Source organism: Brachyhypopomus gauderio, chromosome 18 (assembly GCF_052324685.1).
Source record: "Brachyhypopomus gauderio isolate BG-103 chromosome 18, BGAUD_0.2, whole genome shotgun sequence".
Lineage (NCBI taxonomy): Eukaryota > Metazoa > Chordata > Actinopteri > Gymnotiformes > Hypopomidae > Brachyhypopomus > Brachyhypopomus gauderio.
The window spans coordinates 9655982-9681021 of NC_135228.1; the positions used below are offsets into that span (position 1 = coordinate 9655982).

The window sequence follows — 25040 nt, forward strand, 5'->3', positions numbered from 1 at the left end:
CCTGGAAGCAGCAGTGATGGATGAAAAGCCATGTTTAACTTTCCCATACAATTAATGGGATGAAACTTTACACTCTGCGAAGGAGGGTTCCTCTCTGTGTGTGATGATGAAGGGACCTTGGCTATCTCCACTACACATTATTTCACACTGCCTGCCCGTCACACAGATATAAGTTTTATACAAGAACTCAGTTTAAATACCAGCTTAAATAATATATAACACAATCATTCCCGATGAATGCTCAAATAGATGTATTCTGTCATTTTTATTAATATTATAATTTAGTGTATTAATTCTGTACAAATTCAGAAATAACAAAAGCATGTTTTTTGTAGCTTGATCTTCCCTGTATAAAAGGCAACAGAATAACATGAGCACACAAATGGTACAAAACAACAAACATGATGACAGATCTTTTACATTGAGAACACTGAATGCAAGAAACCCAGTGACATTCTCAATAATTAAACATATGCTTCCATAAAATATCCAATAATAAACAGTAGATTAGGGTTAGGGTTGTATAAAGCTAATGCATGTTTTATGACAAAGGCTCATAATATATAATAATAATAACTAATAATAATAATAAAAATAATAATATAATTGTGGGCAAGGGAATGGCAGGAAGGTGAGGTGATAGCAGTTCAAAGAATACATGTTTATTGTATTTAGTGTTATTGCTAATCAAACACTAAACAGACATGCAACTCAAACAAAGATGAGCAACGATGAACAATAACAAGACACAAGAGCAACATATAATGCGAATGAGACTAGAGACAGGTGAGATGAATGAAAAAAAGGAATACACACACACCAAAACACACACAGAAATGACTGTACACTGCAAACACATAGATATGCCTAGAGGGAGGGCTCGAGGGCTGTACCGTCACACGAATATGTAAAGAAGCAGAGAACCAGTTGTGAAAGATTCTTGTATTTATGAGTTTTTTTCCATCCTTGTGCTGATTTCCACAAAACAAAATAGATTTTCAATGGGAAAAGGTTATTTGGTTTTGATAAAGTTCAATCATTTATCTTTACTCCTGAGCACCTTACTGTGTCTCCATTGTGATGTCTTCAGAGTACCTTATTGTGTCTTCACTGTGATGTCTTCAGAGTACCTTATCGTGTCTTCACTGTGATGTCTTCAGGGCATCTTATTGTGTCTCCACGGTGATGTCTTCAGAGTTTCTCTTCCTGTAGGATGACTTTCTTGCCTCCTTCGACCACAGGAACATCTCTCTTATGGCAGCTGCAGCAAAAGCAGTGTGAGCTTAATTATCTGCAAACTGATAAACTGAGCTCAGAAAAGTGTATTTGGAAAGCCATACCCTTTGCATTTCTGCATCTGTTCCACAGTTTCAGGCAGAACTCTACCAAAAGTCTCAGGGAGGAATATGTTTGCTAAGGATGAGCCAATGGTGAGACTTCCCATCAGAATGTATGGGAGATATTTATTGAAAGTACCTACATAAGAAGAGAATGGAATTACCAAGACAAGAATTTCACAATCAGTTAAAATGACTGAGATCAAACAAGCATTTCAGTCAATGGAATATAGTTCCTTTTCAATCCAGTGTTTGATTAAATATAAGCTACATGTCCTCAGTACATAAATCACTGGTTTCACCTAAGAATATGACATAAGGTGCGGTGATACTGCCAATGCGTGCAGCAGAAGAACACATTCCAATTCCCAGGTTCCTAAGCACAGTGGGGTAGATCTCTGCCGTGTAGATGTACACCACAGTGAAGGACATGGTGAAGCCAAATTTGCCAGCCATCTCTAGGGACAGTGCCAGTGTATGAAGACCTGTAGGAGAGTTACAGTCACTGGTTACAGTCCATGGTTCAGTAAAACAAAGTATATACAGAATTACAATGCAAGCAGACAAGCAACAAGATTATTTAATAAGATTTGTTTTGTCTATGCTGTTTCTTAGTGTATTTGTATTTATTTTTGTTCTATTTGTCACTACATTTTGGTTTTGGTTTACAATCTGGCCTTGTTTCTTGTTCCTGGCCTTGTCTTCCAGATACACAACCATAACCTGTTGTCCCGTTTGGCTCTGACCCATCTGTCACTGAGGTTTAGGATTCCCATTTCTCCCTCCCCTTTCAGTGGTCACTTAATTGTTTTGGTTATCCTTGTGCCCCTTTGCTGTACATCTTGTTTATATCCTTGTCTTCGTTTATTAATTCCAGTTGTCCATAGTTTTTTTATCATTTACTTGGGTATGTATTTCCTGGTCTTTGAGTTTTCTGTTGAGGATCATTAATGCTCCTAAGTACTGTGTTTCTACTGTGGTCATGCCACATGCTGCTTTCTCGTTATGTCAGGTCTGTTATCCATGTATTATCGCTCCTCATGTTCATTCTAATTCCCCCATAGCTTTTTTGTTTTGTCTATACAGATCAGGCCTTGAATCTTATCTAGTCATGGTATTTCTTGCGTTTTTTGATTATGCACATGTGGTGTTCCTGATCAGATCTGTAGTCTACATTTGTGTTGGTGTTGTTTGTTGTTTTAGAAACACCATTGTGTCTTAACCTTGGGTGTCTGCTCGTTATTTCTCTACTTGGTAACACACTTCCCTGTCTTTCATTTAGGTTTTGGTGATTTGTTTTTTGTATGTGCATTTGTCTGTTTGTTTGTTTGTCTCCTTTTGTGGGTGTGTCTGTATGGTTACGTTTGTCTATGTTCATATATGTACATCCATGTATATTCTGTGTTGTGTGTGTTCACTAGAGTTTTTTGTGTGTCTCGACTTTTTGGTAGTGTGCTGCAGGTGTAACTTGTTGTCTTTCTTGAACAAGTTAGTGTTGTGCTGTCATTTTTTCAGTTGTTATTTGTGAAACATGAAATTGCTATTCTGTTTAATTGTCTAGTGCTAATAGCACTATAGCCTGGTATTAGTGGAATAAATTTATGTTCTGTATGCTGCTTATGTCTCAACATCCTGCTCTTTTGGCATCGCCACAGAACAACGGACCTAAAACAAAATATGCTGAAGAATGGAAAGGAAAATAAAGGTGGAAGTATGGCCCAGGCTCCTATAACTGAGGGTCTTGAGGAACCATGTCTTTTGTCAGCACTGAGGAGAAATCCCAAACAAACTTATTGAGACAGCCATCGGTGGATGGGGGCACTTGTAAGGACTGGCATAATCCCTCCCTCTCCTCCCTGACAAACCAGGACAGTTCATCAGGGCCTCAGAGAGAAACACCGAAAATGATGGTCTCTGACTGAGAGCACTTGGAGGAGAGAATTGAAATACCGTATTTTCCAGACTATAAGCCGCTACTTTTCTCCCCACGATTTGAACCATGCGGCTTATAAAGAGGTGCGGCTTTTCTGTAGACATTTTTTTCTGTAGACATTGTAGACACTTTTTTCTTCACCCGTCAGGGGGCGGAGCAGAAAGTTAATCAGGTGGTAGGTCAAAGTTTTCATTTAGCACAGGTCAAATTTCATTTAGCACATGCAAGCAGCAGGCACGACAGAGAAATTTATTCAAACCAACATTTGTTGTGCCAAATTCCGAGTCCCCTTGTTTGCACACGCATAAAGACGCTACAGATGATGTTAGGGAGTTACAGTGACTATAACTTCATTGAGCACTCTAGTTTTGTCCTAACTAGATATTTAGACATAATACTGCTGTAATACTGCACTATTGGTAGGTGCGGCTTATATTGTGGTGCGCTCTATAGTCCAGAAAATACGGTAGTTTTCAGCCCTCAGAATACTCAATACTCATAGCACCATGGACTATGGGGGGTAAGGGGAATAGTCACCCTCCATTTGACTACTCATATAGCACTAGGCACTACGGAGAGTGGGGGATTAGCCCCGTCTGTGGGAGTACTCAGCGAACTAGGTGAGGGGATTAGCACACCCCCCTCAGAGAGCTCCTTTTGAACTGTGAAATATGCGGGAAAGGGGGTGAGCTCTGCTGTTTGAGGGCGAGTGTGAGTAGGACGAGGCTGGTTTATCTCTATCTGACACCTCTCTCTTGCAGGGACAAGGCAGTGACATGGAAGTCCAGGACACCCATTCCCCAGAGGACAAGGGTATGGAGAGAGCTGTCTCCTTGGTGGAGAGCGATATAGAAGTTGAGGATGAGGCAAATTATGGAAGCCCCTGGTGCAAGCTTCTCTGAGCTCAGGCCCCACCTGTCGTCGTGGGTCTGGAGCTCACTGCTGTAGCTGGGCGCTCTGGGAGGAAGTGCCCCTGGTGGGGGGGTTTGTCACGGTACAGCCCCAGACCCCTCCCTTTGTGGGTGTGTCTGTGTGGTTATGTTCGTTCATGTCCATATATGTACATCTGTGTGTGTTCCATGTTGTATGAGAGTTGTGAGTGCATCTCGTCTTTGGTATTGTGATGCACGTGATACTTGTTGTCTTCCGTGTACTGAAGTGTGTGTTGTGCTGTCTTTGTTGTCGGGTGTTTGTGAAATGTGATGTTGCTACTTTGTTTAAATGTCTTGCCCTAATAGCACGATAGCCAGATTATTGGAATAACCTTGTGTTCTATACGCTGCCTGCATCTCGGCATCCTGCTCACTTGGCATCGTCACACTGTCTAGTTATCTTCAGTATGCCTTGTTGTAATTGTGTCCGTCGTGTTGATCTAGCCAATGTAGTAATCTACCAGTCCTGTTTGTGAAATCCCTGTAAATAAACCTGTTGCTTCACTGCATACTTGTCGCTTCACTGCATATATCTTCCAATCAGTCCTTACACCTGTTCTATGATTAATTAAAATGCCCTTAATAAAATGTGTATATCTCAGAGTGTGCAACCTGTTTATCCTTACTACTCCTTTAAGTTAACAAAGAGGGCATTTGTTTGTCCATCTGTTATTTTCATCTTGAATCCATATTATTTGTGTTTCATATGCTGTCTACACATATCTGTTCATATAAAGTAGGAGTACAGAGCACCACATACATCTGCACACACAAATTACTCTTATTTGAGGAGGTATTTTCAGAGAAACTGTCCAATGCGTTTGTCCATAAATTAGAAAAGGCTGTTTCCTTACTGTCAGGGATTAGCTGGATCAAGAGCAGGAATCCTCCACCTATACTGAGGAAGGCAGAGAGTAGGGGTCTCCGGGGACAGTTCTTCAGCAGCACTGTTGCTATGATGTAAGCAGGTACCTCGGTAACCGCTGATAAAAAACAGTTCAGGAATGGATTGCCAAGGAGATTTGATGTATTTAATGACAGTCCAAAATATCCAATATTGATGGCCATCCTAGGAAGACACAAACAATAGGAAAGGTAACAAATGCACACATTAAGATTAAATAGTCTTCATTAATATAAGTTTAAAGCAGTGGTTCCCAAACTTTTTCTGCCGTGCCCCCCTTTCGTAGATGAGAATATTTTTGCGCCCCCCCATACTGAGACATGTGCACATGTTTTACTTCCAAGCTCCCCCCCCCCCCCCCCCCCTGCAATAGCTCCACGCCCCACCTAGGGGGCGCACCCCCCACTTTGGGAACCACTGGTGTTAAAGGATAGTGAGGACACAATCATGTATTACTTACCACAGCAACAAACACATAAAAGTAGTACAACATATATTGCTGGTCTTCACAACATCGATCATACTGTACTTTTTCATATGTGATGATGCCACTTTAACCTAAAAGACATTGAGAAATATTTTTTTCTAAGATTTAGCAAACACTTTATTGTTTATTGTTTATGATGTTTAGGGTCGGACCTCAGACACCTTGAAGATGACCTCAGGGGCAGTGACCTTGTTTCTCTTAGCTGCTTCTTTCACTATGGCTTCAGCCTCTTCTATTCTCCCCTGAGAGATCAGCCATCGAGGAGATTCTGGAATGAACCTGTAAAATGATATGGTTTACTGCTATCTCACTACTCTGTTGGCATGCACATGGTCTCAGTTTTCAAGGGGCACTGGTCTTATTTAAGGCTTCTAACACTGCAATAACATAATGCAACAAACTATAAGATGTGTTGGGGTGAGGGCTGAGATCAAACAAATATTTGATTCCACTTCATTATATTTATAGAGTGCATTTAGAGAACAGAACATCACAGTCAGGATCAGGATAAAATCAGGATGAAATTAAAACAAACCTCCGCTGGAAAAAAAAATTGTTTTAAACAAGTTTGTCCAATTTAAAATCATCATCAATTAACTTTTTATGGTAGGTCTTACAAAGGCATCTAGTGAGCTCAAATATAACTGATAGGCTTTACATGTACTCTTGGGGTAAATAAAAATTTCAGTTTTCAAAAACATTTTAAAAAGCTAAGGCCTGCCAAACTTTTGTCCTCAAGGCGGTCTAATAATGGCTTTAGAAAATGATTTTCTTTCTGTTACATCAATGAATAAAGTTGCATATCAGTTGCATAACAGTGGACGAAAATGCCCTATTTTCTAAGCATGGACCCTCTGTTACGGTGACAGTCCCGGACCCTTCCCTGTGGGCGTGCCGCTACGTTGTCTGCGTGCTGTTGTGTCCATATTAGTACTTCCGTGGGTGTGGGTTGTCCGTGAGTGTGTTCGTAGTATCACCTGTGCCTTGTCTCGAGATCACGAGGGTCTGTGTTAATCACCTATTTAATGTGCGTTCGCGCAGTGTCTTGTGCTCGTCTTTGTCTAAAGTTCATGCCCGTGCAAGCATCGGCGTTAGCGTGTTTGCACCATCTGTGCTGGGCTTTGCGTGTTTTTTGTCAATAAACATTGTATGTTGCACCTTGCAACGCTCGTCATGCCTCCTTCCTGCGAGCGTTACACCCTCATAATTGCATATAAAGAGAAAAAAATAGGCCCAAGAATGGAACCCTGGGGCACTCCACAAAAAAAGATAAGGAGGATAAAAAATCACCATGTCTGATAGAAAAACTTCTGATCGTCAAGTAAAATCTAAACCACTCCAGAGCAATACCCTTAATACCAACTGTGAAATGAGAACACTATGGTCCACTGTATCAAAGGCAGCAATAAGTATGAGAAAGGCAGAGATCCCAGATGCAGTAGCTAATACAAATCATTGAAAACTTTCAAGAGCAGATTCGGTACTGTGACAAGCTTTAGAACCAGCTTTAAATGCCATGCTTGTCAGTCTCACTGTTGGTCCAATCTGTTTCAATCATTTGTTTTTCCCAATATTAATACAATTTTATGGTGTAATTTCAACATAATTTGGAGCTGAACTTATTATTTTATGTTTGAAATTATGGAATTGAAGAAGGTGGACTTTTCCCTTGACTGAGCTCAATTTAAACCTATTGTCATGGCAAGAGAGCATACTATTTCCACAGCTGTGTTGCAGCACCACTAAACTTGAGGTACATGTAGGTCTTGTATCCTCTAACTCCTGCTTTAGAAGGCCATGGTATGAGTATTTTCTTTAATATTAACAGAATCCCAGGATACCAAATTTATCACACAAAGTTTGTCTTTGCATTCGCTGAGTCAAAAGGACAGAAAACTCTAAATTATTAAGACTAGACTGTTTGACTCCTGCCACATTTTGCTCCCTGTGAGGCCTTGTGGGAACTGGATCATGCATTTGTTTTTGGCACGGATGGAACTACAAATGAATCTTAGCTGCAGCACATCTCAGCAGTGCTCTATGTGGATACATCCTGTGCTTCACTGGAGTTCAGTCCAATTCATGAATATTATTTAGTACACATACAAATCACAAAGCAAATTTGTTGTCTACATGATTGGATTTTTCATTTTGTGTGTTGCTGCTTACCACCATAATGGGATGTATGCCAGTGTTAGCCCTGATAGGACTCTGAGCAGAGTTCGCCAGTCTCTGATTGCAAAGGCAATCCATGGGAGCAGCATGTATCCAATACAGTAGTGTAGAAAAGCACCCAATGTAGTGAAAAGAACTCGAAATGACTTACTCAGCACTTCAGTACCTGTGAAAATGATTACAATTAAATGTTACATTTTCTGTCACTGTTTTAGGTGTGTAAACCTGTGTGGACTTACAACTGCAGACATATACATTAGGATTGTTTAATTACAGCATTAGTGTAGATGATGTGATTATCATGATATGATTGAAAATTATATTTCATGAGCTTGCTTACCAAGAACAAATGCTGTGATGTACAGAGATATCTGGAAGGCACCCACGAAGAAATATAGGGTACAGAAGACCAACCATGACTGAGAGAATGACTGAGCAAAGATGACAAGAGACTCAGAAGCAAGAGACACAAAAAGAACCTTCTTTCTCCCAAACCTTGAACAAAAAAGAAATTGATTAATGCCACTGATATAATAATAATAACTGATAACTGATAATATAAATAATTAATTATCCATGTATGAGCCTTCTCTGAATTACTCTTGGGAAGTTCTGTACCTTTAAGTTTGTCCAAGATTTAAAAGAATAAATGTTCAAATAATGTAAATAATATAAAATATGACCCAAAATGATAAATTACAATATGTTGCATTTGCATTATATATCAGATGGGTGTATTTTGATGTGTTGATGTAGTCTAGCAAACAATGTGTATTTTTTTAATTTGAGTAACAGTAGAGACAATGTTGGCATACAATGACAAAGGCATACTAAAATCATAGGGAAATGTAATGTAAAGACTATTATATGAAGTAGTATGCTATCATATGATTAAGTATTGTTCATTATTTCATTTAGGCACGCATTTAAAAATAGATATCACTGGTAAAATATCCAGCATAGTTCCTGACAACTATTACACACATTATAAACATCAATCATCAGTTTACACGACAGCATATGAGCCTCCATAGATAGCGTAGTACATCTCTTTTACACCAGGTGGCAGCATTTGTACATAAAATGGACTTTGGATTATTTTGGCAACAATTTCTTTGACTATTAAAAATTAGGACCTAAACCATGAAAGAAACACATGTTTCATACACATGTTTTCTTTATTGAGTCTTTCAACATGCAAAAGTGCACCAAATGTAAAGATACTAAGAAGGCTGTTTGGTACCTGTCAGAGAGCTGGCCCGAGACGAGAGAGCCCAACAAGTAGCCCATATATAAAGTTGAGGAGGCAAATGGAACTCTCCACTCTCTTTCACAAACCAGGTCCCACTGTAATATATTAAACTATATTTAATATTTCACCAAGTTATTTTTCATGATTTTCTCATGCAAGAGATTCTTACCTCAGAGACAATGGTGGAGTGGTAGATCTCTGTACTGTAATTCCATCCATCCGCACACCTCTCCTTTGAGACCTTTGTGAGGTTTACATCAACAAAGTTGTACCCTACAGTGGCTAAATGTTTAATTGTGTCTAAATTATATCTCCAACACTTGCTTGGTTCCAATTTTCCATTCATCTCCTCAATAGGTATGCTGGCATTAATCCATTCCTTGCTTAGATTCCCATCCAGGACCCGACAGCTATGTGAAGGAGAGGCCCCAGCAAATACAATATAGAAGCTATGGAAACCAGTAGAGATGTAGATGACGTTCAGAAGTAGAAAAACTACAATGAAGAAAGGACCTTTTTGGCCCAGGAAGGCTGTTTCCTCTTCATAATCTCCCATTGTAGTGTGGATGACACTGAGACATGTACAGAAAATAAGAGTGTTGAGAGCCAGGCCTCCTGTGGTGAACAACACAACAGGAAGGAGGAAAGAAAAAAATCTACCTTGTAAGATTTTAAAGTCTCTGACCTCTTTATCTCATTGATGTGACTGCAGTGGGGCCCTCAATGCTAGCTGCTTCGATGTTTGTTTACCTTTCTGAAGAGGCCTCTATGCAGAGAGAATGGCCTTATCCACGTCTTCTGAACACAACGAGGAGCACAAAAAATGCAGGAATGAAGTTTTCTGATGCATTGTTCATAGAAACAAAAACAGGCAGATGTCTGTTGTAGTAGACCAGTCTGTAAACACGAGTTTCCGAAAGTGTCCAGCAAGTGTCCTTATACAGCTGCCTCTCAAAGCAGCATTCTTGCCAGTGCAAAGACCAAAAAGAATTACACGTGCTTGCAATATGAATGGCTTTAGTGGCATTAAACTCCACAGCACACACTCAATGGTTGGGGAGCTTAGTGCAATACAAGGAAACACAGACTAGCAATAGTTTGCCAAAAACAAATTTTACAGAAGAAGTGCAATGATATAAATGAAAAGAAATCCAATCAGATTTTATGAGGTACATTACTGTGGAATTTTGTAAATCAAATTACTAAAAACCGGATGCACTCCCAGTTTTTTGGTAGTTGTTAATGGGTAGGACTGCTGCTTTTTAAAATATTTTTAATGCATCGGAAAGCCTACAGCTTTAGTTGTGAGAAACGTAGCAAAGCTTTGAGGCATCAAATCATTTAAGAATTTAAAAGCTTTAACAACTGAAACTCTCATTATATGAAAAAAATTTGTGTTAAAATGTAGAATCACTGAGAACATGCTTTCAGAACATGTTCTATTAAAAAAACATGAAATACACAGACATGCATGAATATAAAAAAGGAAAGGAGCTTATTGTGGGTTTTTGGGAGATATAAACCTCATTGGTTAATTTTAAGCCCAACGAGAAGCTGGTCATCACTGTTCAGCTCAGTGAATCTTCCATCCTGAAATTATCCTATCTAATTCCCTGATTACCATGTAATCAGTTGAACTTTATAATAAGAAGAACACTGAGAGACATTGTTTTAAATCACTGTGACTATGCACCAGATTCATACAATTTTCTAATAATAAGTAAAAAAGATGTTTGCTGCATAACATATTTCATCTTTGACTTCTGTTTTGTTGCACTGCTGGAGAAAGTGAAGTGGGTCTTCTGATCTGAGACATTTGTCTTTAGTTATATGGAACTTTTATCAATGATTAATTATTAATTGTTGACAAGATCTTTTCCTGGGCGATTCATGTGGAAGATCATTCTGTTAAAAGTGAAGATTACCTATCCAAAGAGATGAGATTACACTAGACATACAAAGTAGCATATCAAAGACTACCATTACAATCAGGTTCCTCCAGAATATAAGAAATTTGTAATTTTTTAATGTAAATAGAAATGCATGCTTGATGGTAAAGGTGTTTCCTTGTTTTATCAGAGCAACATATCCCCATTTAACTTAGATTTTGAACATAAACTGACACATGATTTAAACAGTAACAGTTTTAGTAACAAAAAAATTGAACAAAATGTAATCTGTGATGCAGCAAAAGTGGAAGGCTACTCTTTTAGAGCGCTTCGGTACAGATGTAATAACCGAGGAAAATTTTTTTTTTTTTTGGCAGTAGTGACAGTTTATGGATATATAAAAATGCATCCTGGGTAGTTTTGGATGTTATTTAAATTTAATGTTCTTCTGCATTGCATGACTGGACTGGGACAGTGTTGCCAATATCAGAAATACTTAACAGTTGCTAAACTCAACAAATTCCTTATTAGGAACACCTGCTGAAATACCTAATGTCTAAATCACGCAGTTGTGCTACAGGAGCACAATGCATAAAATCCGGTCAAGAATTTTTAAATTCAAATAAAACTCCCAAATAATGTGACTTTGACAAGATTGGTGTCAGTGGAGCTGCTTAGAGTATTTCATAAACTGCTTGCCTCTTGGGACTCCCACAAACAACAGTCTATAGTTGATGGATAACAAATATTGAGTTAATAAAGATACCGTTCTGTGGGCGGAAATGGATTGGTGATAAGAGAGGTTTTCAAAAAACACAGATTTTTCAGTATAAATTCATAGTTGGAGACATGTTTTTTGTCTAAAAAAAATAAAAGATATACATTTTTTAAGTTCTCTATAGATATTTTTAGTGAAGCTTTTGGTATTGGGATCAATGAAAATCACTTAACACATTAAACTATCAAGTGTTTCTGTCACGGTGAGGCGGCCCCCTACCGGTCGCCTCCGTCCACAGCGGCTGTTGTTGTTGTTGTTTTGTGACATTGTGTGCGTCCCTCAGGTGGGCGGAGCCCGTGATCCGTCTCACCTGAGGGTCATTTGTTTGCCTATATATGTCTTGTCTTTGTACCAGTTGACCGCTGGTTATTATATCCTTAATTCGTATCAGTTCACGGGTTTTGGTTTGCGCTTTACATATTAAACCATCCTATTTCCCTGAGACTTGGCGTGATCTCTTCCATTTATTTTCGCTCACCCTACCCGTCACAGTTTCTCAGTTATGATAAAGATATTGTGTCTAATGAAAGGCTTGAGTAGGTTATAGAAGGTTTACCACAGACGTAAGTGGCGGTCGTAAAGGCCCCAGAGCACTGCGCATTTTTTGCAGTAATTTAAATAGCTTATAAACGGTACATCTAAGTCCAGCAAACAAGTATTACATTAAGATGGGTATTTATACATTGCACCAATGTGTGGTGGTCAGTTTTTGTCAAATATTTCAATAGCTTTAAACAGTCCATCATAAGTCCACAAAACAAGGTTGTTGATTAGGATGCACTTAATGTACTATTGTTTTATGCTCTTATGATGGACATTTTAAAAGCAATTGAAATATTTGACAAAATGTGCACTTAATATGTATACAACTTGTTTTTATCTTATGACGGATCATTTAAAAACTATTGAAATAGTTGCAGAAAAACAGAGTGTGCAGTGCTCTGGGGCCTTTACGACCGCCACTTTCTTTCAGTAATTTGTAGTGGTGACAGTAGAGATCCTAAATAACATCTGATCTGATGTGAGTGTTGCAATGCTTATTAGTTTGTATATTATTATGGCCCCTAGAAAAAGTTATTGGTGCCTGATTTTTTTCTTTTAGGACCCACTGGCTCCTTAAATATTTCTTTTTGTCTGGAGCCCAGCCTGCGAACCAGTCTTGTTGCCATGGTAACCACCAATTGTTTACCTTTTTAATTTGTTATAACATTTGTACTGTATAAAACTGGGTCGCGACCTAATGACAATGAGAAAATGTGGGTCCCGGGCTGAGACCAGTCGAGAACCCCTGCTGTAGACCACTTTACAACTATATTCTAATTATATTCTATAGTAGGATAAATCTAATAAAATATGTCAATTGGCCCAACTATTGAAATACCCAATACGTTATAAATCGCTAACCTACATGTATAATTAAATCGGAGATGTAATCGTGCATAGGTTACCTATTTATAATGCAGCATTATAATTACAGCAAGTGCATATTCTACGCAGGAGCGTAGCAGCAAATTGTCCTCTCCCCTCTCCCTACTCGGGCCCTGGGTAGCCAGGTCCACTTATTCCCCCACTACCAAGTTCATGAGCAGATTTAACACCGTTTGATTTCCGTAAATGTTCATGTTTGGAACGTCTGAGGAAGTAAAGCATGTAAAGTATGGACAGCATATAAAGATTGGACACACTGAAAAACAACATTGCGTTATTTATTTTTAATGTACAGCTTGTACAAGCGTGGTGCAGTTTATTGCCACCGCATAAAAACTCAAAGCAGTAGCCCCCACCCCTCCACCTCATCATAAAACGACGACCTTTGTGTGGTAGTCTCACTTCCTTGCCGGTTTTTTAAAAGTTCCCATCCATTTGCAATGCACGCTTCAAAATATGATGAAAACACCGCGTTTCTCGGAGACTGGGGGACATTTCAAAAGACTGTATTCTTTCTTTTGTGCTCCAGCATTATCCCGAATGGGTTTACCGGTTTATCTATTGTTTTCATCGGCGATACACCGGCTCATCACTGCCACATTCCTGCAAGCGTAAACATCACTGTTGAATGGAGAAACGTTTCGATCCCTGTTGAAGTGGACGGCGGGCATACGCGGATTAGTAAATGCTCTCGATATAAACTAGACGTGATAAAAGGTTATTCAGACAAAGGCTTAATCCCATGGGTTGATGTGAATGTATCTGCATTAGAACAAGAGAGCTGTGAGGATGGGTGGGATTACGATCGGGAAACGTATGTGTCGACAATCGTTACTGAGGTATGTTATGTGGGATGCTGTGGGCTTTTGTGCTTGTAATTATCAAAACACTTCAATTTACTTGTACTGTGTATATTAGTTGCTCTGTACGGGTGATAGCTGAATTAATCAGCGTTTTATTGCTTTTATTTACGACATGTTTACAATCGATTTACAAGACAGTTCGTTTGTAACGCTTACTCCGTTAACTCCGCCCCTATGACTGTAATAACAGGTAAAATAATAATATGCTCTTTAGCCGTACGATCACACGTTTATAGTCATTTGGCTAAAAAATCTAAACCCTTGAGGAGCATGATGTTTGGACACATAAAACATTGATATATAATGTCAATGCTTTGTGGGGATTCACAGTGATGCTAGTTGTGGTGGTGGAGTTGTTGACAACCCAAATGATTGCAGATAAGATGACTCCTGATGTGGAAGTGTGGTATTACAAAATACTTAATGTGCATTTCTTTTGAACATTAAAGTACGACTGTGTTCTTTTGATGTTTGCTGCCGGACAGTGGGATTTGGTGTGCTCAGATGACTGGAAAACACCTTTGACCTCATCTCTCTTCTTCTGTGGTGTGTTTCTTGGATCCTTCATCTCTGGACAACTGTCTGACAGGTGGTACCTTTGAAACCTCTTCACACTTTATTACAAAACAAAGAAAGCAACAACAATGACAGCAAAATTATTAAAGAAAAACTACAGCCAGGTAAATATTTGATGAATTCAGTACATGTAAAATCAGAAATTGTTCACAAGGGGTATGGACTGAACTGAAGACAAATAGAGTCTACAACTTTCAAGTTCCCTTTTCTTAATGAATGTATTGGTGAACAGGGCGCAACAGACCACCCATACACATACGTATTTGCATGATCAAAGTCAGGTGATTCATTGATTGATTGAATTTAAAGATGCCGTTTTATGCATATCATCACAATGTTTAATGGATAAGTCTGGAAAAGCCTTTATTGATTCTTTTTCAAATCTGTAGTATTTTTATATAAGTTCTCACTCATGTACTGTACCACACTGTGACTGCAAACAAACCAATACCACCTTACACAGGTGAACTTGGTTTCTTTGAGTCTGCTGCAGGGTTAAGAAAATTCCCATTAACATTTTATGGTATTAACTTAAATTTCAATTGGACAAATCGATCATTGTGAAAGTCACTGACATTTTCTTTCATATCTGAAGTGATAATTAGGACAATAAGCTTGCAATTAAATGAGTAGATTCTCCTGCTAGTGCCCTTTGCTAATGCACAATGCATATTACCTGGTTTTCTTTAGCTACATCCTGTAAGGATTTTGACACATTTATGCAAAATATGCTTATGAATTAAAGATGGGAAATGCATTCTAAATTTGTATACATATTCACACAAAAACAACAACAAAAAAAAACATCAGGAAAGTGAACTTCCAATGAAAAAGTGAACTTCCAATGATCCTAAATAGATGTAATAAACCACTCCCTTTTAGAGACACTAAGGGGACAAAGTCTCCTAAGCATGAAAAAATATTTTGAATGAATAAATGAATGAATGAATGTTCAACTTATATAGCGCCTTTCTAGATACCCAAGGTCGCTTTACAATTTTAACACAGGTACAACTCTTACACTACGAATCACACACCGGCGAGCCAATTGTGCACAGCGTACTCTCTACCGGAATCCACAGCCCCCTGGGGGACTGAATGGGGTGCAGGAAGTGGGGAGAGAGGACAGACCCTCTCTCCACCACTGGGCATACAAGCACACACATATTCATGCACAGACACTCAGACAACTGCTTTTATTGAACACACAGACATACACAGGGAGAACTCTATCTGGGAATCCCAATTTACCTAACATCCATGTCTTTGGACTTTTGAAAAACAAAACACAAAAATGTATTCATGAGATACATTGATGATACTAAGATGCAGCTTAGCTGCATAGGTTACACTCAGGGTACTTGTCAATGATTTTTGGATTCTATAGTAGAACAGAGGCTCATCGTAGTCCCCACCATGGAAGTCAAGAAAGATGTTAAAGGCTGACTTCAGCAGTAACAAATCACTCAGCATGTTCAAAGTACTCAAAGAGACCTTTGTACATTTCCCAAGAACTGTGTTGAGAATTTTGAGAGAGTTAAGAGATATCAAGATCAAATTATTTGACATGGAATTTCCTAGCCAAACTCAAAACTGCACAGGGAAAAACATTATCAATAATAATAATGATAATAAAAAAAACTTATTGACTTAAAATAATGCACAACCTTCCTGTTTAAACTTTATATATGATATCTTATCTATTTAACAAAGCTGTTAATGCACACAGACATTCTACCAATACACTATAAAAACTAACTCTAGTAAAATCCTGGTAAAATGCTGTCTTCTGGTGATGTGCTTACATGATCTATTACAGTTAGTAAGAAAGAATTGAATAGAAAAACGTACTACTATAGTTCAGGGGTGAGTTTCCCAAAACGTTCTTAGCGCTAAGTACTTCATAACCTAGTTCTTACGTACGAGGTTAAGAAGTACTTAGCGCTAAGAACGTTTTGGGAAACTCACCCCAGATAGTTAACCAGGTTGCATTGAGTTTCTTTTGACTCTATTTCTATTTGACACTATAAATAGGTTTTTACATAGAACAAATACATGTATCATGTTTGTACAAGAGGCTTTGATTTTTATTGATACATCATTATGTCAAAATACTTATTTTGTCTAAGCAATGACCAACCTTATTTTCAGAGAATTCTTAAGTTCCTTCCATGAATTCCTTCCATGATTGTTAATCCACAAGCCTAATACTGGATGGAAAAGATTACCTGGGAAAGTGACACTAACTAACTGTGGGCCTCTGACATAGTCATGGTGGTTTAGCATGGTGGTGCATGCTATTTACACAATTTACATGTCACGGTACGGCGGACCCCTACTGGTCGCCCCCGTCTACAGCAGCAGCTTGTCCTGTGGGTGTGGTGTTGTGTTCGTCCCTCAGGTGGGCGGAGCCCGTGATCCGTCTCACCTGAGGGTTGTTTGTTCGTGTATATATGTCTTGTCTTTGTACCAGTTGACCGCTGGTTATTATATCCTTAATTCGGATCAGTTCACGGGTTTTGGTTTGCGCACTTTACATATTAAACCATCCTTTTTCCCTGAGACTTGGCGTGATCGCTTCCATTTATTTTCGCTCACCCACCCGTCACATTACACTTGCCAGACCCAACCCCCCCCCCCCATCTCACTCCAAGTGATCTTGAAAAGTTGGCAACCCTGAAAATGTCAAAAATATTTTAAATAAAATATGCCTGACTGAAAATATAAAAACTATTTGCCCCTCAACAGCAAAAAAATTATAAATTAAAGTAAGGTTCAAGTAATGGGGTTTAAAAAGCAAACAACAACAAAATTATCCCTCACCCTCAACAATGCGCACTGGTCTCATATCAAGCGCAACAAACACCGCTATTTTTTCAGTAATTTATTTTCTGTGAAAGTGGTGGTCTCAAATCAATTTTTGTTTGCATTAATCTCGGGGCTGCTGGTGCTGCAGACGTGCTGGCTGAGCTGTAAACATGAATCTGCGGGTGTAACTGTCAGAAAAAAGACACATAAATGTTCAGATGTGTTTTATTCAATGCCCACATTGACAAACGGATGAACTTTTTTTTTTTTTTTTTTGCCTTACCCGTTTTAAATGGTATGCCATGTTGGTTGTTGTGTGAAATTAAAGGCGTTGATTACATAAGTTGCACTTTACTTTGTTTGATTCATCTTTATCCTTTTCAAAATACTCCCACACAAGTTTTTTTAGTAGCCATTATAATCTTGGCAGATGCTGCATATTCTGTAGCGTGTTCAGCTCCACTCATTTGGATTGTGCAACTGCAGGGTGTGATTTATTAATGTGTAGTAAGGAAGATGCCTATTGTTAATGCGCACACATCATTTAAAAATATTTATTAATAAAAATTAGGATGATTTTATTTGACAAAAGGCTATATATAACAAAAACAAAGACATTTCATGTAACAACTAATTCTTAGCAGCATCCTTGGGCACCCCCATGCAGTCAGAATAGTACATTCGACTATGACGTTCATAGTCGAATAGGGGTCATTCAGTCGAATATTCGAATCAGCGACTAATGCAGGTCGCCCCTAGAAAGCACACAAAAGTCCTCACCTAGGATCACAATAAGGCTAAGTAAAATTTCTACAGTCTAAGGGCATGACTCTAAAATGGTATGATTATGATTTCTGATATGTCAGAGGGTTAGGTTTTAAAGATGAGGACATAGGTTGAGGTGCACAGGTAGTAGCAAATGTTAATAAACATACAATTTACAAGATCAAGTTAAACTTTATACAATGACAAGGAGTAATTACAAGGCGGATGTATTCACTGAGAAGAGAGATTTATTAACGGCAAATCCATAGTCAGAGTTGTTTTAATGGTCCAAAGTCAGATTAGCAACAAAATATGTCCAGATCACATAATGAGGCTACATAATGGGGACGTAGTACCATAAAACCAGTCTTGAACAAAACATGACAAGCTTGCACAATAGGTCAGTGACATGACAGAGCAAACACAGGGACTATATACAACAAGATAACAAGTTAGAAGGAACAGGTGAAAACAATAAGGGGTGGAGAACTGAATGAGAGGCGTTACCTAATGAAACCAAAACAAAGAACTAAAAACTAAGAAGTAAAAACCAAACCACAGGTAACCAAATAAAGGAGAGGGACAAGTGTGAGATAAGGTATAAGCTTTCATGTTATTTAAGTTTATTTATTTAAGATGTCTTTGACATTTTACCATTTTATTTTCACATACAGGTTTGGAAGAAAAATTGTGCTATTTCTAACTATGGCAGTTCAGACGATATTTACCCTCATTCAAGTCTTCTCTCCATCTTGGGTTATATTCTGCTCCCTCTTCTTTATCGTTGGGATGGGACAAATTTCAAACTATGTGGCTGCATTTGTTTTAGGTAGGTATATGCTGATATGGGTTGTTCTAGACTTAAATATGAATTATGTTATTGTATACAATATGTATACACTTTTATGTATAATTGTATAATATGTATTTTCAAGTGAAAGAATGAATATTATGGAATGCTTACTACTGAAAGTAATCAAACTCTTAATGCTGTAACAATAAGACTGAAATGTAGGGATCAAATTAATTCAGAAAAATATTGTTTTTGCCTAAAAAATGATTGTGTTTACACAGTAATTCTGATCAAAGCTGTTGCTGACGTAACAACTTAATTTTTTACAAGGTATGGAAATTCTGAGCCTGTCGGTTCGCATCATCTACTCAACCATTGGGGTGTGCATTTTTTTCTCTATTGGCTACATGGTGCTACCATTAGTGGCGTACTTCATTAGAGATTGGAGGATGCTACTTCTGGCCATTGCTCTACCTGGCTTCCTTTATATCCCACTTTGGTGGTAGGTGTGTGCCATATACTATACTAATACCATGAAGAATATGTAATTACCATGTGTGTGAGAAATTGTTCATACTTACTTGTTAAAATAATGCTACTGTCAATAAGACATGACATGACATAAGTTTGCTTGATTAATCTGGACCTAGTTAGTGAAACTATTAATTCTGAGCTCATTGATATTTGGCGTGACAGGTTCATTCCAGAATCTCCAAGATGGCTGGTGTCTCGGGGTCGAATAGAAGAGGCTGAAGCCATACTACAGGATGCTGCCAGGAAAAATGGGATCAAAGCGCCTGATGTCATTTTTCCACCACCACAGGTACAGCGCTTGTGAAAAAACCTCTCAGGTACATAACATTATTAGTTGGACAGAACTCTTTAATAAAAAATTGCATGTATGCAAACTGTTTCTGTTAATGGCTTGTCAGTTTCCACTAGGTTGTACATGTAGGTGAGTCTAGATTTGCTGTTTTGGGAAATTGCTGAAATTATAATGCTACTACAGGTAGTAAAACACAGCGGTCATGGTACAAGGAATCCACTTTGATTAACATGCAGCTGAGTGTGGCTCAGATGATATACTGTAAATACAAAACATAACAAAAATATCAGAGTTGTGTACAGCTTTAAGTATATCTTAAAGAAATGAGAAAATAAAGACACATTCTAAATGCTCCACTTAAGCAAAATGAAAAATATCTTGTGTTTATCTGGAGTGCTTTGTTAGCTGTGGCCGTCATATGGTGCCTTGTTTGGCCTTGTGTTTTGCTTTTTTGATCTTCTAGTAGGGGCTCTCTGTAGTGTACTAAAACATACTTTGTTGTCACATGTGCCCCATAGGCTGGAGAGAAGGAAGCAAGGGCGAAGTCCTACAACCTCTGTGATCTGGTTAGATCCAGCAACATCCGGGCCATTACCATCCTGCTGTGTCTGGTCTGGTGAGTGTCCATCTGTGCACTGCATCGCTAACAAATAAAAGCCCAGCTGTCACACGCAACTGATGTGAATGTGTAACCCTTTGGTGGCAATGTGACCAGACTAGAAAGAATGAATTTGTAGTGTTTTTGAACAACATTCTAGAGCAGAAAAGTTTTCTCATAGGTCTTTTTCTCCAAGATAGAAAACCCATTGCATTTTTAATGAGTTGGCTCGGGTCATTATATTTGGTACAAAAGGCACATGTAGTTTTCATGCCCTGTAAATGCAGAGATTTATATTTATGGATTTAGGGATTTAACATTACTCATATAATTAATATTACTTATAGCTTTTAATCAAGTGTGCTAAGCACCATCATGCTGTAGTAGGTGTGTAGTAGGTTCGCAAATTGTGAAATTTACACTTCCCTTATCTCCTTACATTTATCAAAAAATATATTCATATGTTATACAACTGATTGTGACAGCATTTTTAACCCATAAACATAAGGCTTTTAAGGCTAATTGCAACAGGCTTTGATTGTCTTATCCTTCTCCTAGGACAACCCTCTCTATAGGATACTTTGCACTGTCACTAAACACGTCCAACCTGCATGGGAACTCCTACTTGAATTGCTTCTTCTCAGCAGCTGTGGAAGTGCCAGCCTATATCATGTCCTGGCTCATGTTTCGCTACTTGCCCAGACGGTTGTGTCTCTTCTCCACCCTTTCTCTGGGTGGCACTGTGCTGCTCTTCGTACACTTTATACCCCAGCGTGAGAAGTGTTAAGATCCTATCAACTATGTATAGCTGTTGCAGAAACTACAAAGTCATTGTGACTTGTTTGCTCATCTTTGGATTATCATATGAAAGAAACTGAGATTTCTCATAAGTCATGAATTTTAATGAGCAGAGAACTTAATGAATTCATAAGGGCTACACTCTTTATCCATCTTTATCCTCATTCCATACAAGATGACCTCTGCATTTGAATAAACATATAGCCACGAGTGATGTCTTCAATGGCATTTGTCACGACATTTCGATTACACATTTCGTCTTTTGTTGTCACAGACCTGAGCTATGTGGCCATTTTACTGGAGATGCTGGGCAAGTTTGGCGTCACTATAGCCTTTGCAATCATATATGCTTTCACTGCCGAGCTGTACCCCACCATCTTGAGGAACACGGCTATGGGAGCCTGCTCCATGGCCTCACGGGTTGGCAGCATATCTGCTCCCTACTTCATATATCTGGGTCAGTAGCCCCTCTTTTTAATTCAGTAATCATTATCACTCACAACTTATGTTTAAACTTTATTCTAGGCAGAAATCAGTATTATAGCAATGAAAGACAATATAATGGGAATGTGTTGTACGTGACAAAATAATCCAGATCACATTGGTTTATTGACTTCTTTGTCTCACCTTCACAGGAGGCTATTACAGAGCCCTGCCGTACATTCTAATGGGCAGCTTAAATATTTTTACTGGGTTGCTTAGTCTCCTGCTTCCAGAGAGCCTCGGTATGCCTCTTCCTGAGACCATGAGTCACATGCAGAAAGTTACTGGGTAAGCCTTCTGCTCCAAGGGTCCAGCACCCTCTGTTGTTCAGTTATGTATGATCACTTATTGGCACATGGTCTTTGATGACACTTCTGAACAGAGGAATAAATGCAAGCTTAACTACCGTATTTAACTATCATTAGTTATATACTGCAATTTAGTAAGAGTCAACCTTCAAAAGGGAACCAGTGAGTTGACAGTGTCTGAATTTGTATTTCCTTTTATTATTTTTAAATTTCTTTCATTTGTCTTTCAGGTTTAAAAAAAGACAAATTACTTACAACCTTGATCATTCCAAAGGTGACCAAGAATGTGTTTCTCTTTCCTAACAATGCAACTCTTTTTATTACTTTTTATGACTTGATTTTTTGTCCCAAAGTGAAATGCAGAGAAAATGTCATTATTTGGACCAGTATTAATGCTGAGGTGTTTATTAAACATGTATATTTTTGTACTCAATTATTAAACTAGTATATTTGTATAAAAGAGCATACCTATATTGGCTATGATCTTTTAGATTTCAGCTATAGCTTTGAATTCCTTTCACAAATGAAAGCTTTGCAATATTATCTGTGGCTTTGAGTCATTTTTAAAGGTACAATGCTGTACTTGCCAAGTACAAGCTTTCTTGCCATGATTTGCAACATTATGGCAACAAGGAAGGGCAAGAGAGCAGTATGAGAAAGGGAATGTCGTGAGTGGGGAAGAACTGGGGAACAAGGGCCAGGTGGGGCTGGTTTGAGTGAGTGTGCCAGTGTATCAAGCTTGATCAAGAGTACCAGTGTATTTCATTGCTGGTAATAGAACGTGGCTAATCAGAGACAGTTTGAGAATTAGGGGGTCACTGGGACTGTGCATTAGTGAAGAGGCGAGTCTTCAGGCTTCTTTTGTAAAAAGTGGGTGGAAATGTATTCCACCATCTGGATGCCAGGACAAAACAGTCCTGATGCATGTCTTCTTTATGTCTTTGGGGATGTAAGTTGATGGTACAGTATGCTGATGATACAGTATAGTGTTTTATTAGTGTTTTAGTTATGTGGGATGTGATTTGGTCTAGTTATAGGTTTGTAGGAGAGCTTTGTCTGTTTTAATGTTTGCTAGGCCTGCCAAGTTACAGGCAGAAACCTGGGTATCAGTAGGTAGAAAAGAGAAAACACTCCACTTGGTGGAGCAATCAAAAAAGGAAGTCAATACCCAGAAAAGGAAAGAGGAATAGGAACACAGAGAGGAATGTTCAGGCTCAAGAGATGGCTCAGGAGACTTCACAGTTAGGCAAAGAGGAGAGACAGGGTTTAAATAGGGCAGGTAAATGGGTAATGTAATGCCTGAGGCGTGGAGCAAATAGGAGGCACACTTGCTGAGGAGAGTGAGCTTTATTACAGGCAAATCCAAGATCAATATCATACACACGGTCCAAGGTCATAACTGGTGAGCAGTCTGAGACAATACCCTATATTCAAAGGCATGATGGAAAAATAACAGACACCAAGCAATAACAAAACTGAACAGAGTCAAAAGATAAATGAAGGTCTAAAATTACAATATCGAATCTCAGACACAGAGGGGTTAGGAACAACAAATCACAACAAGGAAGGTTAAACACATCAGGCATATCAGGTGACTGAAGACAGTGATGCTGAGTGTGAGTGGAGTCACAGCAGAAAGTATGACACTAGTTTAATGTAAATGAGAGTGTTAGTGTTAGAAAATATTGGTGTTATCTCAATATTCACAGCAAGATTAGCATTTCACTCGCTTTGTAAATTTAGTGAAAGTGACCATTTCTCATTTTCACACATTGTCCTCCACATTTAATGGATGCTTTTTGGTCCAGTGGTCAAATAATCTGTTTACCTCATTTTGGACCTGGGTTTGTGCCCCAGGTAGGGAGGCTGTCTTCAGCTTTCATCACAAATGGTGTCAGAAGTGGGATGGCCGATGCCATCAGGAGCGTGCCCTAGGAACCCACCCCTGCTGTGAGGGGATGTGAAGCCCAGTGTAAGGATTTCTGATGAGGTGCATGGGTATGGCCCTGATGGAAAGGACAATTGTATGTGGCAGTGTTACGCACAAGGGTGCTTCACAGAGATGAGGGCTGTGACGGCTGGGAGAGGGCTAAGAGACGGTCACTCTTTGGAGGGGAGGATGGTGTGATGGCTGTTCCTTACATTTGGCTGTTCCTTATAAATAAAATGCATTTTATATGTTTATTATGAAAAAAACATTTTTTATTGTCAGAGAATAAATGAAAATCCGTTGCCATAAAAATATAGTGCTATGTCACAAATGGCAGACATATTTTTGCTGCAACACATCAGGTGGTTTAATGAATCACTTACATTTAAAGATACATTTACAACAGGCATGCAAAGAAGGAATAACTGTAATGTACAAAGTGCTCAGAAGCAGAAATATGATACAGTGCCATGCACATCAAGAACGATGGAATCAGACACCAGCTTTGCACACATACTGTCTATTCAAAACAAACTATGAACAAACAATGCACGAAGAATGGGACATGTTTAAATGCAAATGCAGTAGCATAGCAGTATTCAGAGTGAGCATAGCACCACCCATAGTCAAGACAGAGTCCAGAGTCCAAACATGAGGGTTTAAATACATACAGTAATGTGAATGAAGTAACAGACTCACAATGGGGGTGTGGCAACACAGATACATGACAAGCACTAGCACATGATGAACACGTGCTAATCACATGGCGGATCGTATCACGTGGTCTAGGGGATTGGGGAGTGTGCTATTACACTAAGACCTTATCACTTAAAATTGTTTTAATTTTGATCTGTTGATCTGTAGTAATGGAAGAGCTGGAGATTCCTACTGACATTTAAAATTAAAAGTCATAGTATGTTTTTAATAAATTTCATATGCAGCTGGCTCCCGGGTGCTTGCTAATACCAGCATACAAGTAAACAAAAGTCCTGAACACTTATTTACTCTTTCATTTACATCAACTACCAGCATAAAATTATCCATTTGCGCACAAACTGTGCATTGTTAATTCTTGCTATTTTACCCATTTAAAGTCTCCTGTTGTTAAGGATCTCATGATCCCATTTGCTTCCTCATGCATATTTGCTGTGTAATGATTGGCACTGACATAGGATGC

The 25040-nt window shown here is 38.6% G+C and overlaps 2 protein-coding genes across 7 annotated transcripts; one reads left to right on the forward strand and one right to left on the reverse strand.

Annotated features, from left to right (window-relative positions):
• Positions 1 to 249: 249 nt before the first annotated feature.
• On the reverse strand, positions 250 to 9985 carry slc22a5 (solute carrier family 22 member 5). 5 transcript variants are annotated; one of them, XM_076980432.1, is made up of 11 exons: positions 9771 to 9985; positions 9190 to 9592; positions 9012 to 9115; positions 8109 to 8263; positions 7763 to 7934; positions 5746 to 5872; positions 5567 to 5664; positions 5057 to 5271; positions 1640 to 1822; positions 1341 to 1476; positions 253 to 1261 (listed from the first exon to the last, which is right to left on the reverse strand). In XM_076980432.1, the coding sequence occupies exons 2-11, from the start codon at positions 9574 to 9576 to the stop codon at positions 1192 to 1194; spliced, it is 1647 nt and encodes a 548-aa protein (XP_076836547.1). In that variant the 5' UTR covers positions 9577 to 9592; positions 9771 to 9985; the 3' UTR covers positions 253 to 1191. The 5 variants fall into 5 exon arrangements, with proteins under 5 accessions (XP_076836549.1, XP_076836547.1, XP_076836548.1 ...); XM_076980433.1 differs by having other exon boundaries at positions 9190 to 9635; XM_076980431.1 differs by having other exon boundaries at positions 9706 to 9985.
• Positions 9986 to 13072: 3087 nt separating this feature from the next.
• Positions 13073 to 22449, forward strand: LOC143482246 (organic cation/carnitine transporter 2-like). Of its 2 annotated transcripts, XM_076980558.1 has the most exons (11): positions 13073 to 13796; positions 13887 to 13954; positions 14464 to 14567; positions 18802 to 18956; positions 19251 to 19422; positions 19617 to 19743; positions 20265 to 20362; positions 20903 to 21117; positions 21417 to 21599; positions 21778 to 21913; positions 22164 to 22449. In XM_076980558.1, the coding sequence occupies exons 1-11, from the start codon at positions 13556 to 13558 to the stop codon at positions 22234 to 22236; spliced, it is 1572 nt and encodes a 523-aa protein (XP_076836673.1). In that variant the 5' UTR covers positions 13073 to 13555; the 3' UTR covers positions 22237 to 22449. The 2 variants fall into 2 exon arrangements, with proteins under 2 accessions (XP_076836673.1, XP_076836672.1); XM_076980557.1 differs by having other exon boundaries at positions 13075 to 13954.
• The last annotated feature ends 2591 nt before the right edge of the window (positions 22450 to 25040 follow it).